This window comes from Chaetomium tenue (genome assembly GCF_020726465.1).
Source record: "Chaetomium tenue strain MPI-SDFR-AT-0079 chromosome Unknown F5144scaffold_5, whole genome shotgun sequence".
Lineage (NCBI taxonomy): Eukaryota > Fungi > Ascomycota > Sordariomycetes > Sordariales > Chaetomiaceae > Chaetomium > Chaetomium tenue.
The window spans coordinates 4764610-4780076 of record NW_027117333.1 but is presented as its reverse complement, the minus strand read 5'-3'; the positions used below and the strand labels follow the sequence as shown (position 1 = coordinate 4780076).

The window sequence follows — 15467 nt, the reverse complement described above, 5'->3', positions numbered from 1 at the left end:
CGCAACTGCTCCCTTCTTGATAAACACCCGGTTGATGGCCTGGATGGTTTCTTGCGGGGTGCGTTTGGCGAGATCGGCTGGCATTCCTCTGCCTCTGACTAGAATCTCCTTGTTTATGCGGGTCGGCACTATCTTTGTCGGCGTGTTAGGCTGCGGCTGAGAGGGGGCAGCTCCATGAGCGGCCACTGCGGCCCAGGATCCTCTGTCCTGGGCTCCGGTTCCGTTGACGGCTGCCTTCATTTCCTCGGCCACCACCTTGCGGAGGTTGGCAAGCGAGATGTTTCCAGTCTGTGACTGAGACGCGTTGTGCACCTTCCGGACGGCTGCTAGCAGGTCCTGCCCCATGCCTCTGGCTGTCCCTTTCTTCTCGGGGTCTGCTAGTCCCACCAGCTCGTCAACCATCTTCTTGATAACCTCTATGTCGGAGGGTGGGGGTGAGAGGGGCGGGGTGGGGGGCAAGTGCCGGGACTGCTCTAGCCCACTTCTTCCCCTTTGGACTGGGGCAGTAGGGCCGGCCATCCCGCCTCCACTCAGGGGTTCAGGGAGGCGTGGTCGTCTGGGTAACTGTGGGTGGGTCGGGTAGCTCGTGGGTCCGTGCGTGGGCGATAGAGATTTCCAGGGCGACTGCGTGTCCCGGATCGCCCTTCTTTCCACGCCCACTGCGGCCGCGCTGCGGATTGCGCGTCAGTGCACGTGGTGTGGCTAGATAGGGCTTTGCGAGAGCTTTCGATCAACGCAAGCTTTGGGACTTTTGGGGCCGAAATTCAAGGACTTTTCAGAATATCTAAGATGTCCAGAAACCTATGCAACGCATTATTCACAATATTTAAGTTTTGAATCCTCTCCGAAAATATCCTGTAACTGATATCAATTTATTACTTGTGCCGTCTAACAAGAAACAGGACTGTAGTCTCCCCTAGTTGTTAGGTTGGAACTACGGGCATCATTAACCCAGAGTATACCAACATGAAATCTAGCTGTGTTGAAAACTGGGAAAATAATATTTATTACTGCTGTGAACGAAACGATTAGGAGCACAACCACGTAAACCGCAGTGGAAACTCTAGAAATGTAGCATCATACCCCGTTACTCGACGATGATAGCGTCATGAACCAATATGTTGCTCTTCGTCTCCCAGTCCGTCACATTCAACATCGTTATCGCTACCCGACCATTCGGCGCTCTCGAGACCCTTGTTGCGGATAGCGAATGAACCGATCCACCCAGCGAGTGTGACCCCGGCAAAGAGGCCCCAAGCAAGCACCTCCCCCTTCGGTTTTACGCGTGTTGACAAAGTGAAGAGGCCGCCAGACAGAAACGGCCCGATACTACGGCCGGCAGCGGAGAGGGTCTGGGCGATTCCGTTGAGGGTGCCCAAGGTTTCGTGTGACGGCGCAGAGTTGGTGATCTGGTCATCGGTTAGCTTGTGCCCTCAGCATGGTAACTTAAGAGCAGTGAGAACTTACCAACAACATGACGCTGCTGAGCCCACCAACGGCGCAGATGTTTTTGAGTACTAGAATGACCCCCAACTCGCCATACAACCAGGTCTTGCCGGTCCCTAGTCCAAGTATTGGCTCATCATCAAGATGGTTGATCCAGGGCATGAGAGCCATGCTGATGGCCATGCCAAGCAACGAATAGCGGTAGGTACCGAGGTTTCCGATCCGTGTCTTGAGTTTTTGGAAAGCGAAGAGTTGGAAAAGAATAGTGGCCAAGCCGGCTAACGAGAGGCTGACCCCGATGATGCCGGGCCCAAGTTTGCGGCCTGTGGGCGGTGGGGAGGAAGCGAATATGGGGTACAAGGAATTGAAGGAGATGTTGGCGAGCTGGAAGACAAGATAGGTCCCCAAGACAGCCAGTGTGTTGCGGTTGCGTAGTTCATGGAAGGCCGATCCCTGACCCTCGGCACCCTTACTGTGGCCGTCTGCGTGCTGATTGCCTTGGGGCGAGAGTAGCCCTTGCTGCTCGTCTTCGGAGCCCGAGGCTTCGTCCTCACAATCCGGGTGCGTGTCCAGCCCGCCCAGCGCGCTGCGCATAGGCCCTGACAACTGTCTGCCTTCGCCTCTATAACTGCTTGACGCCGTGCCCCAGCGCGCTGAGCACCACTCTCGTACCCTTCCGAGCCAGTCTAAGCCCGGGCCAGCCGCGGCGCGGTCAGCGGAACCGAGAGTCTCATCGAACCAAATAGCTAACACCACCACGCTGGAAAGTAGAAGGGCGGCATCCACAATGTTGGGCGCCAGAAATGGGTATTTGTCCTTCCTGGAGAATCCAACCAATAAACCACCCAGGGCGGGGCCCGTGATGCTCCCAAGACTGTAGATGACAGGGAGCCAAGTGAATGCGCTGCTTTGGTTTGTGCGATCCGTGATTTCCCCCAGGCAAGTGGGCACGATGGCTGCATTGCCATTGAGTAACCCCATCGCAACATGGACCATAATCAGTTGCGCATATGTGGTGCAAAAGCCGAAGCAAACGAAGCAACCCATCAACAAGAAGGTACCTAGCAACATGGTTGGCTTGCGTCCTACGCGGTCCGACAGATAGCCCCAGAACAAATTGGTGGCCAGCTGTGCGAGGGCGAAGGCTGAGGCGAGGAGGCCGACGTATAAACCCTCATGGCCGTCTGGGATCTCGTCGAAGGAGGCCACCATGGTTGGCAGGTATGGGCCAATCGAGTTCAGCGCGGTTTGTTCTGCGAGCGAGAGCAGCGCAAGAAGGCCCAATTGTTCCCAGGGCAATGGAGTGATATCTCCGTCTGTAGAAGAAGTGTCCGAATCCGCTAACTGCCTCCTCCGATCTCGGTGACCGTCCTCGTCGGCGCCCGGCGCGTTGCGTGGTAAGCCATCGGACGAGTCTTGCTCGGGGTTGGATGCGTCATTGAAGGGCCGGAAAAGGCGTTTGTACCAGGCCTTAGGTTCTTGGGGCGACCGCTGGTCGTCCGAAGGGGCGTCTGGTGGTGGGGTGGGAAAAGTGTGGTATTTCGCTGTCGACTGACGACGGAGCAATTGGCGAACAGCGGAACGTCTTCGCGTCCGACTACTGGCAGGGACGGATTCATCGTACGGGGACGGTATCGGGAACGGCTCTCCGGCGTGGAAGGACCCCGATGCGCGAGAACGGCGTGTTCGAGACAGATTTGGTCGCGACGTGTTTGTTGGTGCAGCAGCCCTCGCTGCGGCGTGGGTTGAGTGAGTTCCGTGCACCATTGGAAAACTGCGCGCCCGGCGGCGGCGAGCTTGGTAATTGGGGTCTTGAACGCGCGTACAATTGATGGTCGAGGCTGTTGTGAGGCTTCGTCTATCTAGGACAAACTCCTTTTCTGAACTGCGGGCGGTGTTTGGTGTAGGTCGGTCTTGGAGCAGTGATGGATGATGGATGGAGGGGTTTCTCGAATGGCATGGACGATTCGTCCTCTTCTCGCATTCCAGGCTCGCTGCACAGCGTCTTCCATGCATGGCGCTTTCCTCATTAGGGTTAGGGGGCGGCGAGCACAACGGTGATGTCATCAACCCCTGTCACTTCAGAGCCTTGGCAGCCGTGCCTCCGATCGGCGCTTGACCTCTAACAATCCGGAGCATCGTGTCCGGAAATCTGGAGTGCTGGTCTCGATTGGGCATGTCCAAGTAAAAGCTAATGACCTCACAATCAGGAACTTACCTAGGCAGGTAGGCACTCACGTGCCACATTTATATTTAGGTCTACAACCCAACCATAGGTAGGTACTTATTCTTGCACGTGCCCGGGAGACGCGTGTAGTTGCTGGTAGCCTGGTTCCTTTTTCAAGCACATGTTTGAGGCTGTCAAGGACTCAAGTATGGATGTGGCCTAATTCGTGGCTACAGTCACGGGTCGATATGATGATTTATTTTCTTTTACCGCCCCTATGCCTTTCTATGTGCAGACCTCCATCCTCACACCCCTTTCAGGCCTCCTTCTACTCTTAAAAGACAACGGTCTTGGTGCCATTCAGGAAAACGCGGCCTTCTGCATACCATTTGACCGCAGCAGCAAGAACTTGGCTCTCGATGTTGGAGCCTTCATCGACCAACCCGTTGGGGTTGATACTATGGTCAACGCGCGCTACCCGCTGCTCGATGATGGGGCCTTCGTCCAGGTCGGCCGTGACAAAGTGCGCCGTGGCGCCAATGATCTTGACGCCCCGGTCGTAGGCCTGATGGTACGGCTTGGCGCCCTTGAAAGACGGCAGGAAGCTGTGGTGAATGTTGATGATGCGGCCGGACATGGCTTCGCAGAGGGTCGGACTGAGGACCTGCATGTACCGCGCCAGGACGACAAGTTCGATGTTGTGCTGCTTTATGAGGTCGAGAATCTGCCCCTCCTGGACCGCCTTCGTCTCCTTCGTGACGGGGAGGTGGTGAAACTCAATCCCATAACTTGCGGCCAGTGCGGCGAACTCGGGGTGGTTGGACACGATCAGAGGGATCTCAATGGGGAGTTGGCCGGCCTTGGCGCGGAAGAGGAGGTCATTGAGACAGTGCCCAATTTTGGACACCATGATGAGTACCCGCGGTTTCTGGGAAACAGGCCTGATCTTATACGCCATCTTGTAGTCCTCGGCCAGCGAGTCAAAGATAGGACGCAAATGCTCGGTCGATTCCGCCGCCCTTGGGCTGGGGCCGAAGTGCACCCTCATGAAGAATTTTTCGCTCACGGGGTCGGAGAACTGCTGCAAATCCAGGATATTGTGCTCCTCGCGGGCGAAGATGCCCGTCACAGCGTGCACAATCCCCGGCTTGTCCGGGCAGGACAGCGTGAGGATTTGATCGGCTGCCATTGTTGAAATGCTGGTGTTGATGCCGGCCGTTTGCTGTTGAGATATTTCCCTTGAATGATGGATGCGTCACAGACAACGATTTGTGATCCGATCTAACTAAAATCTGGCCTGCTCCAACATGTGTCCACTTGGAACTTTAGCCTGAAGATTCAGGGTTAGGGTAAACACCTCCTACCCCCTTCCTTCCCAGTTGCAATCCCAATTGACTGTTAAACCTGAATTAGAGGTAGAAGTGAATTTGTAATATATTTACCGTCTATTCATAAGACTCTATATAGCTATAACTATATTGTAAATCGTTCAAGAACGAAATGGTCACCGTTATTCAGATTTCGTTCTTATTTTACACAACTTGCATAGCCCGTACAAATTTCGGGATTTCGGTATCTCGGGGTTTCTTACCGTAAGTGTATTGGCATTCGTCTCGTTTGTATAGATTCCCACATTTAAAATAAGGAGAGGGAGTGAACCAGTGCTATTGGACGCGTCGCCGTAGCCAAATCCCCTTCGCAGCCAAATCCCCTTCGCAGCCAAATCCCCTTCGTAGCCAAATCCCCTTCGCAGCCAAATCCCCTTCGCAGCCAAGGCGACAGAGGAAGCTCGAGGCCGATGGCAGAAGAATGGTAGGCTCCTCGCTACCCCAGGCGAAATCTTTGGGAAGCGTTTGTATGGAGTGCACTGGCAAGATTCCAACCTTGCCAACCCGATCTGGCTCGCTAAAGGACCATGTACCCGCTACCACCGGAAGCGTGGCCACAAACGAGTTCAATTCCGAGGCAAGGGCGATACCTCGGAATGTTGCTATTGTCTGCGAGACTTAGTATATAAACGCCGAAAAGCCGGGGAGCCAGCGGTATCGTCAGAGGAAGACGCCAAACATCATGGTGGGTGCGCTTGGTGCGGTGCCGAAGAGCATACCGATAGCCAAAAGTACAAGGGTTTTGGGCTGGAACGCCGCTGTCTTGACTGCAAGCTCTTTCGCGTCATATTCGGTACCGAGCGAGAGCCGGAGGATTAGGATAACTCCGGGGTCACACTTACCTGCCAGAATTGTGGTGTTTTGAGAGAGGGCCACCACGATGCTCACAAGTTTGAAGGACGCGGCAAGCAGATGACGTTATTATTGATTGCGTTTATTGTCCGGAGGGTTGCTGCGAAGCATACGAATACCCCAGATGCCGTAAGTATGCGAAGATGTGCTGAGCTGGGTTTAATATATACGAAAAGGAGTATTGTCCATACAGGAACTCTACGCAATGCGCCTCTCGGCAGAGTTGTACTCCCTCCATCGCCGTTACCACGCCGAGGCTCTCCCGGGGTGCCACCCGGCTAGTCATAGCCCGCAGAGTGGTTCGACGGTAGTACGCCTTTTGCCGTGCCAGGACGTTGTCCTTGCGTGGATGGCCGTGGCCGATTATATACCTATTAGAACGATAACAAAGTAAGAGGAAAAGAGAAAAGATATAGAAGGAAATAGAGACAGAAGAGAAAAGAGACAGAAGAGAAAAGAGACAGAAGATAAAAGAGACAGACGAGAAAAGAGACAAACCCGATGCTCTCTTCCAGAAAGCCACATCACCAAACTACCGCCCATCCTTGCAACAATCCCCTATAGGGTAGACAGATAGGGACGTAATAATGAAGGAAAAGGAAAGAGAAAGACTATAAAGGCGATCGGGTAGCAAGCAGAGGAGATGGCGTAGTTGTATGGCATATATAATACGTGAGTGGAACTGCAATCGTCCCAAGTTCCTATAGGATGAAACGGAACGATGGAAAGGGGGCCAAAGCCCAAGGTGCCTTGCACCTGAACCAGATCTAACTCCAAAGCGGAGAACGGGATAGATTTGATTGGTTTGGGAAAGGAGCGAAGATGTCTGCGATGTATTTTTGTGTGTCGCTCACCACCAGTGACCAGAATAACTTGGGGTAAATATATCCAAATGGTACTAGCCTCCCCGGCCACTCCTGTCCGTATTTCTTTTGATGTGTCTTGCAACGTCCGCAGCGCCGTTTCCCCTCAAATCAACCCAACCAAGATTGTTCTTTTGTCTCCATGTCAAACCCTCAGACTCGGCGGCGAGGCAGTGTGGTACCTACGTTCTGGCACCCTCCAAACTTGGCCAGCTCATCGCCTCTCTAAGGTCAGTTTACCTGGTGCTTTAGCATGAATGTTCAATATATCGCCTTGCCTCTCAAGGGGGGATGAAGTTTTCGCACGAGGTCAATGTCGCGAACTATGGACAGATGTCCTCGCAGGATCATGGGTGGACCGGGGGAATTCTTCGGCCAATAAACATTTCCGGCCGTCTTCACCTTCCATTTCGAGCGGTAGCGGGCCCTGATTATTGAATCTTACGTACCTCGGTACGTCGTCGTGTTGTCACGCTCCCGAATGGCGAGTGACTCACCGGTGTCTGGATCTAAAAACATGGTTTTCTGAATCCGATGTCGAGACTCATAAGCCCACGTATCTCTGGCGTCGCTAGGCACCTAATTCGTGAAAGTGCTGTCGGCCTATACTCGGGCATAACTTACTCATCGAATCCTTGACTACCTACCTACCTAGCATTCTGTCTAAGGTAGTCATCCTGGATGAGCGATCCAGCTCAGCTCCCATAATGTCTCTTTTCCTTCGCCCAGCTGGAGAAGATGATAGCCCGAGCATTGGTCGCATCGGCCAAGCGGCATTTCAACACTCTCTGTCTACGACCCTGTTCCCGACCCATTTGCACTCCAAGTCCGAAACCGGTGACCCTCGGCTTGATGAGGCGCAATGGCGAGCTGTCAGAACCACACGGAGGATGAGAGAAGGCAAACCGACGTTTGTAGTTGTGGAAGGTTCGGAAGATGGTGATAGCGATGGGCAGGTGGTGGGCTTCGCTCAGTGGGAATTGCCTTCACAAGGAACATCTTCAGCAATTGGCGCCGCCGAAAACGAACAGCAGGACCCTTGCCCCCCATCCCTCGACAAGGATGCGTTGCGGGATGTATTCAAGAAAATGGATGAGATGGCGGTGGCCGCACTCGGGTCAGACGGACATAGCAATATGTGGTGTAAGTCGACGAGCAACGAACCCACCACCTACTTCTACCTTCTTTCGAACCCAAGTTGACAAGTCTTCCTGAGCTAGATCTGATGTGCCTCGCCATAGACCCAGCGCATCAGCGCCGTGGGATTGGCAAAATGCTCCTGAAGCAGGGGCTTGAGTTGGCAGAGAAAGCGGGAAAAGACGCCTTCCTTGTCGCCACTCCCGAAGGAAGGGGCTTGTACCGCTCGTTCGGTTTTGTTGAGGTGGGCGAGCCAGCTGTATTGGGCGACACGCCTCACCACGCTATGCTGTGGAAAGTACACGATGTGGGCAAGTCATGACATGTATGTTCTTTCACGTATTGCCTCCGGTCAGGCTCATCACAAAGCCCTCTGCCGAATACGAAAGCTAGAAGGCGAGGTGAGCCATGAACAGTTTCTATTATAGAAGCTACCTGGCATAGGTAGCTAAAACACTCCACAGCCCATGGGTATCGGGTTATTGGCATGCGGATGGGCTAGTCTTATACACCCCCTCCCCAGCCATAACACGGGTCCCTGTGGGTTTCATTCCACCGTTGTTGAACTATGTTTTCATGTCCCAGGTCTCCTAGGCTCGCACCAGCGCTAAACGCCTCCCAGAGCTGGGCGTGGAGGTTCCATGTTTCCATTGCTGTCCATTGCAGAGGATCCTCTAGCGCTATATGCGATGTTACGGGGGCGATGGTCATGGGGAGAGGCGGTGCACCGCTGCTATGCCCTGGCTCCTGTAGAGGAACCGGGTAACCCTTTGACGGCGAAATGGACATATCCGAGGCATATATACCCTGAAACCCCTGATCTGGTAGCGTATTGAATGTGTTAACGGGGACGGGCTGCCTCGCTTGGCCTCCTTCAATTGCCACCCCGTCAAAGCTAGTCACACGAAGGTCCCAACGTCCATCAGACAATGGAGAGGGTTGCGGAATTTCGTGTCTAAGAGTGGACCCAGCTTCACTCGTCTCTCCTAAAGCCCCCCAGAATCTGCCGAGGTCCGAAGGGTTGGCACCCGTGGCAATCAGTCGATTTACCACGATAATTTCGTCTCCCAACGGTCTTGATCCGCCGTGCCGGGTGCCCGATAATGGACCTGGACTCGGCGGGGCCGACCACGATGCCAATCTTAGGGGTTCCCGGTGCATAGAACAACCCGCGGAATGCCTCTGCGCTCCTTTTTGGCTTTGAATCAGAGTTTGTACGGCATATGATAATTGGAAGACGGCCTGTGATGGTAACGTGCGGTATCTCGCAACCGGTATTGCCGAAATCCACGCTTGAAACCAGTTTTTGAGTGCGGTAGGGGCGGTGTGTAATAGAGTATCGACGATCGGAGAGTCCGAGCCAAGCGAGTAGAGAGGCTGTGGGGGGGACGTGGCGGCGCAGCATTGCAACGCGTTGCTCTCTCGGGACGCAGATATGCGCACATCAACTGTGTTGAGTTGTATAGCAACCATATCTGTTGCTGTTAGTTCTGCCCGTCATGCCACTTCTGGGCTGGTTTTTTAAGATGGCTTACCGTCATCCTTCACGCCAATGGGAAGTTCTGTTCTTAGTTTAGCCAGGTATGCCTGACACGCAGCCATCGCCGCCTCCGGGTCCTGGATTTCTTTATTCTGCCCGAACCCCTTTAGAGCCGTTCCGCCATTTCCTCGATCGGCCCTCCCTAGTTGCGAGCTTTTGAGAACAGTCACCCGTTCAGCTAAGCGTTGGATGTTGACGTGATAAACAAGGGCCTGATCCAACTCGTGTGTTTTGGCGTTTTGAAGGTTAGCAAGACACTGTCGGAGGTATGAAGTGAAAGGCATCGGTGCAAGTTGACGAAGGTATATGCTCGCTCTATTTTGCCGTCAGTAATGATTTTGAGAGCCATGAAGATGACTGGAACGTACGATGACCGTAAGTACCATACACCGAGCAACAACCTTTGGCCTTCAATCACCGTCTCATCCCCCGGTCTATCGTCGTCAGTGAGCTTCTTGTTCAGACCCAAGTCAGAAACAAGCGACTCTGCCAGACACAACAAGTTGTTAAGGTTACTGTGTATTGCGCCGTGGTGGTGGTGCCAACCAAGAATCACCACAATGCCCATGAGCAAGTCCAGAGAGCGCTCGGCCTGGAAAAACAGCTTGTCGGTTATGTGCCTCATAACTGCGTCCATCCGGGCACACATGGTCTGCAGCCCTTCAAAACTTGCAATGGCCCGGATGGACATCATGAGAACTGGGCGATGACTTTTCAGCGCCGGAGCTGAAATATGGTTGGGGATGACGACGAACGGATGTTGTGGCATTAGCTCGGTGCGGTAGTTGGATAAAAGAATATGGTCGATGGCTTCCGGAGTAACATCGAAACAGTCGAGCGGTTGTTGGTTGTATGGTGATGCTGTACAGCTCGGGAAGACTGGGAATTGGCAACCAACGGATGGCGATTGCCCCGCCGCATCATCAGCCATCGGGGAAGATACGTATTCTGGAGTCGAATGCACTGAGAAAAGCCCGAGAGAAGGACTCCCGGTATCCATCCCTCTTACGTCCACATTAGCGTTATGTATCAACACTGCATCGGGTGACTAAACAGCCAGGGCTTACTGTGGCGGCCTGGGGTGTCGAGTCTTCCTCGGTTTGTGAACCTGATCGGTACATGGCTTTAATAAACGTTCACACCTGTTGGGGGATATGTCAGCTATATAAAATATTTACGAACGGGGTGGGTTGGCCATTCACATGGCACGCCCCAGGTTCACCTAGGTACCTGTCACACTTGTGGCCCAGCTTGGCTGATCGACCGGAACACTTTGCCTTGGCTGTCGCGCACTGAGCGCAGGCAGTCCCCCATTTAGTCGTCGGGATTGAATTCACTGCCATTGTACCGGCTACGCTCAAGGCGTTCGGGGAACGGAGTGAGGCGGGTTGTGCTGTGGAGGTGAACTTGGAAACCGCGAGAGTCGAGATAACGGCGGCTCTGTGTCTCGAGAATCTGGTCCACTCAAATACGAAGGTCGAGGGTCCTAATGGCATGACGCTCGTCCATATATAGACTGACATCCAAAGTCTATCGTCTCCATCCAGGGGGTGGCGTCTCTGCGGCATCATAGATATCAGTGATGTCACCACCGAACTTGCGGTGTCGGTTCGAGAACTCAGGTGAGATTATGTGGGGGCGAGAGTAGGGCTTGCATAATAACCTGTAAACGGGTCTCTCATCTGTCATCTTTGCCGCAAAAAGGGATTTCCAGCGCTGAACTTGGAGGATTCCGTGGTCATCACCGTGCCGCCATTGGCATCGGATGGGAACGTGGCCAGAGCCGAAAGCGTTATAACTCATTCTCCAGTTTCCATCATTGTCCATGCACGATTCTTAGTGCCGTCAACGCGGACAGCAGAATTCTCAATATGTGTCAAGAAAATCGACGCCGTCGGGAAATTAGGGCCCCATAAGGTACGCAGCAACATAAGCCCGAGTTGAGACGGTTACCTTACTCCCGGCTTCCAAACACCTTGCCATTTATCATCGATCGGCGACCTCCGCGCGTTAGTGTGAGGAAAATAGGCGGAAACTCAGGCCACCATCTGAACTCGCCGTTCGGGGACATGAAATCTAGGTAGTTCACGCCAAGAGTCAGCCGCTCCCTCATAGGCTTGGCAGCCCGTCCCAACAAGTGGCCTTGAGTGGTGATAACCTACCCCGTTGAAATATGTTGTCGAATATGCCCGGATTGGGGCATTGCTGGTGCCACGGGAAGGATCCTGGAACCGCTTGTCCCTGCGGCAAAGCATTGGTGATGGTCCCGCTTTGGGCTGTGAGACGCGCACCCTGGTCTCAGCTGCCAGTGGCCATCCCCGTGCTGCGTCATCACTGCTTTAACCTTATTTGAACGCTCCCTTTTCTCGCCTGTTCCCTGGCCGGCTACATGTATACTACTGCTCCCGGTAAGCCATTTCCGCGCTTATGTCCCAACGAGTGGTTTCGAATTGCGAAGAAAGACTCGCCTTAACCTGACTCATTCTAATTCTCGGGCTTTCGTTCAATACAGACTGGAAAAGACATCGACAGGGCGTACAATCAAGACTTAACCCCCCACCTTTTAAGTTATTACAGTGGCCATTGCCGCAACTGGGACTTGTCACTTGTGCCACTGCTTTGGTCCATCGCCGACGACAGGTGGTTGGTGAGCTGCCGCAGCCTTGGTCGCAAAATTGATGTACCATCCACCCTCACGGTGTAACCCTACCGAAAGCAAAGATACCGTCAGAATAAAGACCAAGATGCGTCGCCATCCTCAAGTGTTCCTCCCCCTTAACCAGAGCAATCGTGGCGCCGGCGGTGTCTGACGTCCGTGACTCTATGGAACTGCGCAACCCCCGTTGAGGCTGGGCTCCCGTCTGTCGGGTTTTCCTCTGTCTCCTCTGTGTCTCCTCCGTACCGTAGCCTGGGGGCTGGAAGGAGGACCTTTTGCAGCGGTGCCGCTACGGAGACGCTTGCTTCGGCGAGGTTCAGAGTCAGCCGTGGTCGGCGCCGGCGACGTCGTCTCGGAAGCCGTCACAGCGCCAGACTCGCCGCCCGGTCTTGGCTTTGGACACGCTGCCGGGCTGCTGTGGCTAGATTCCCGCCTCCTCCTCTTGGGCGGCGGGCGGACGTTGGGGGGTGCAGTGTGGTCCGAGTCTCTGGCCTTCCACTTCCTACCGACATTCGGGTTCGGCTCATGTTCTGCCGCCTCGCGCTCTGCCTCCTCGCGTTCTGTCTCCTCGACTAAGGGCAGTTGCTCTAGCACCCACCGGGCCCGCAGCTCCTGACGGCGAGTGTCCGCCTCTTCTCGTCGATAGGCCCTTGTCCTCCGGACGAAATCGCAGACCTGCTTCCGCATCGCCTCCAGTTCGGCCCTAGTCGCGCAAAGTTCCTGGTCGGGCGTCCTGGCCGCAAACGCGGCCTCGGGCGGAGCAGGCGAGATGACAGAGCGGCGCAGATCGCCCCACGCCCTGCGGAACTGCGGTTTCGGCCTCTTCATGGCGGCGACGTGCCAGTCCAGCTGGCAGTAGACGTATCCGAGGTACTCAACCCAGGTGGCGCGGGGGCCTTGTCCGCGCGGGCCCTTGGCCAGGTGGAGGGGCTGGGTGAAGCCGTGGGCGGCGAGGCGTTTCCGCACCGCTCGCGCATAGGCGGCGAAGCCGGCGGTGCCGGAGCTCTCGAGGTTCCGCGGCTCGTACTCCCACGCATGTCGGAAAGCGGCCTCGAAGGACGGGTTGGACACAGCAGCGGCCTCGCCCCGGTGCAGGTAGCGCCGCCTGGGCGACTCCAGGAAGCTGGTGAAGCCCTCGTCAGAGGCTAGGCTGCCGCGGTTATCCCACTGCCACTTGTTCCGGAAGGTCAGCCAGTCCTCCAGCTGCGCCGAGAAGAGCGGCGGCACGTCCCCGCTGCCTACCTTGCGCCTGTTGCTGCCCGGTTCTGTATTGTTGTCGTCGTTGAGGTCGTCGTCATCTAGCCACGGCGCAACTGCTTCTCTGATAGGTTCGGCATCTCCCGGGGCGCCGTCGAGGACACGCTCTGCCGATAGTGCTGGCCTGCCGCCGGCTTCCACCAGCTCGTCGTGGCAACTGGCATTTTCCTAGCGGTCGGCGACGAGGCCCAGGAGCCGGGAGAGTTCATCGGTGTTGAGAAGGCCGGCCTTCGCCGCTGCGGCGCGCTGCACGGAAGAACAGAAATGCGGTCAGCAACCACGCCTGAGAAGGGTACATATAGAAACGGGGACAATGGCGGGGACGGTGGATGGATGGATGGAGGTGGGTGTTGGTCTCTTACCCCAGCTTCCTGCTGAATTCCCCACGTTGGCCGTTGGAGAGGCCGTCAACGCCCACAACTCGCGAGATGTCGAAGTCGCCGGTCTTGGTGCGGTTGTCGTTCAAGAACTGGACAAGCCGGTTCTGATTGACTGCATGGAGTTCCTGGGAGGTAGGAACTAGGGAAGTTGTGGTCTCTCCGTGGACAGGGAACACGACCATTTGGGACGATGACGCTAAGAAATCGACAACCCTAACCCTGTGTAAGGTAAACACGCGACAACTGCTACCAAACCCAACGACCACAGCCTCGCCGGTCCGGCTCTCTTTTAGCCTTGACCCCCCGAATAGGTTGAGAGATAGTTTGGTTAGACTTTATTGAGAACCATTTACTTATAACGTACTCCACCCCCAAGTCGCGCACACCCCCAAGTCGCGCACACCCCCAAGTCGCGCACTTTTGACCGTGCTACGACCTCCCAACCCCAACTTGAAATAACTTAATAGCAAAAAATGGCATCGCCATCCAAAGAGAGTAGAATCAATCTTGCTATTCAGGCAATACAACGAGATAAGACTTTCAGTCGGCGACGCGCTGCCCAAAACTACAATGTACCCGAAGCGACCTTGCGCGACAGGATGAACGGGAAGACGCCGAAGCCCGAATCACGACCTGCAGCTCACCGATTGACAGCAATTGAAGAGGAGGCGGTTGTTCGGTATATATTGGACCTAGATACGCGAGGATTTGCACCCCGACGTGCTGGTGTTGAAGATATGGCTAATTTGCTGCTCGCGCAACGCGACGGGGGACGGGTCGGCAAGCACTGGGCCGAGAAATTCGTCAAGCGACAACCAGAACTCAAGACGCGTTTCAATCGTGTATACGACTTTCAGAGAGCCCTCTGCGAAGACCCAGAACTTATTGGCGCGTGGTTTAAGCTTGTACACAACATGAGGGCGAAGTACGGCATCCACGACTGTGACTTCTACAACTTCGACGAGACCGGCTTCATGATGGGCGTCATCTGCGCAGCTATGGTAGTGACGCGCGCCGATCGACGTGGAAGAGGCAAGGCAGTTCAGCCTGGCAATCGGGAATGGGCGACGGCGATTGAGTGCATCAACGGCGAAGGGTGGTGCCTCCCACCGTTTCTCATTGTTCAAGGCACTTACCACCTCGCCAACTGGTATACCGAGGGCGAGCTCCCACTCGACTGGGCTATCAAGCCAACTTCCAATGGGTGGACCGACAATGAGACCGGCCTAGAATGGATCAAACATTTCGATAAGCACACAAAGTCTCGTACGAAGGGGGTGTATCGGCTGATTGTGCTTGATGGGCATGAGAGTCACCTGTCGGCCGAATTCGAAGCCTTTTGCAAGCAGAACAACATTGTCACCATCAGCCTGCCGGCTCACTCATCCCATATAACCCAGCCACTCGATGTTGGGTGTTACAGTGCCCTAAAAACGGCGTACGGTCGGCAAATCGAGCACTTCGTCAGAGCGCATATCAACCACATCACCAAGGTCGAGTTCTTCCTCGCCTTCAAAGCCGCCCACTTTGCCGCCATGACCGAGAGCAACAACAAAGGGGGGTTCAGAGGTGCAGGTCTAGTACCTTCTGACCCCGAGTCAGTGATATCCAAGCTGGATGTCAAGTTACGGATGCCAACACCAACTGGTCCCCCCTCCGCCGCTGCCGATCCTTGGTTCTCCCAGACGCCACGGAACCCAACAGAGACTGTCTCACAATGCGAGTACATCAAAGATCGGATTGCCCGTCACCAGGGAAGCTCGCCAACATCAATTCTCACT

The 15467-nt window shown here is 54.9% G+C and overlaps 5 protein-coding genes across 5 annotated transcripts; 1 reads left to right on the top strand and 4 right to left on the bottom strand.

Moving 5' to 3' along the window:
• Nucleotides 1-791: 791 nt before the first annotated feature.
• On the bottom strand, nt 792-3456 carry F5144DRAFT_580543 (MFS general substrate transporter-like protein). The gene is made up of 2 exons (XM_066789382.1): nt 1468-3456; nt 792-1409 (listed from the first exon to the last, which is right to left on the bottom strand). Exons 1-2 carry the CDS (start codon nt 3211-3213, stop codon nt 1107-1109), a joined length of 2049 nt encoding a protein of 682 aa, XP_066642321.1. The 5' UTR covers nt 3214-3456; the 3' UTR covers nt 792-1106.
• Nucleotides 3457-3747: 291 nt separating this feature from the next.
• On the bottom strand, nt 3748-5056 carry F5144DRAFT_580541 (formyl transferase). The gene has a single exon (XM_066789381.1). It carries the CDS (start codon nt 4800-4802, stop codon nt 3948-3950), a length of 855 nt encoding a protein of 284 aa, XP_066642320.1. The 5' UTR covers nt 4803-5056; the 3' UTR covers nt 3748-3947.
• Nucleotides 5057-7188: 2132 nt separating this feature from the next.
• F5144DRAFT_329069 (acyl-CoA N-acyltransferase) lies at nt 7189-8266 on the top strand. The gene is made up of 2 exons (XM_066784122.1): nt 7189-7859; nt 7937-8266. Exons 1-2 carry the CDS (start codon nt 7424-7426, stop codon nt 8173-8175), a joined length of 675 nt encoding a protein of 224 aa, XP_066642319.1. The 5' UTR covers nt 7189-7423; the 3' UTR covers nt 8176-8266.
• A 91-nt stretch (nt 8267-8357) lies between these two features.
• On the bottom strand, nt 8358-10324 carry F5144DRAFT_493236 (uncharacterized protein; the record flags this gene model as incomplete). Its single annotated transcript, XM_066785960.1, has 3 exons — nt 8358-9334; nt 9389-9708; nt 9762-10324. The coding sequence occupies 3 exons, from the start codon at nt 10322-10324 to the stop codon at nt 8358-8360; spliced, it is 1860 nt and encodes a 619-aa protein (XP_066642318.1).
• A 1607-nt stretch (nt 10325-11931) lies between these two features.
• On the bottom strand, nt 11932-13868 carry F5144DRAFT_655647 (uncharacterized protein; the record flags this gene model as incomplete). Its single annotated transcript, XM_066793134.1, has 2 exons — nt 11932-13463; nt 13669-13868. 2 exons carry the CDS (start codon nt 13866-13868, stop codon nt 12215-12217), a joined length of 1449 nt encoding a protein of 482 aa, XP_066642317.1. The 3' UTR covers nt 11932-12214.
• Nucleotides 13869-15467: the final 1599 nt, after the last annotated feature.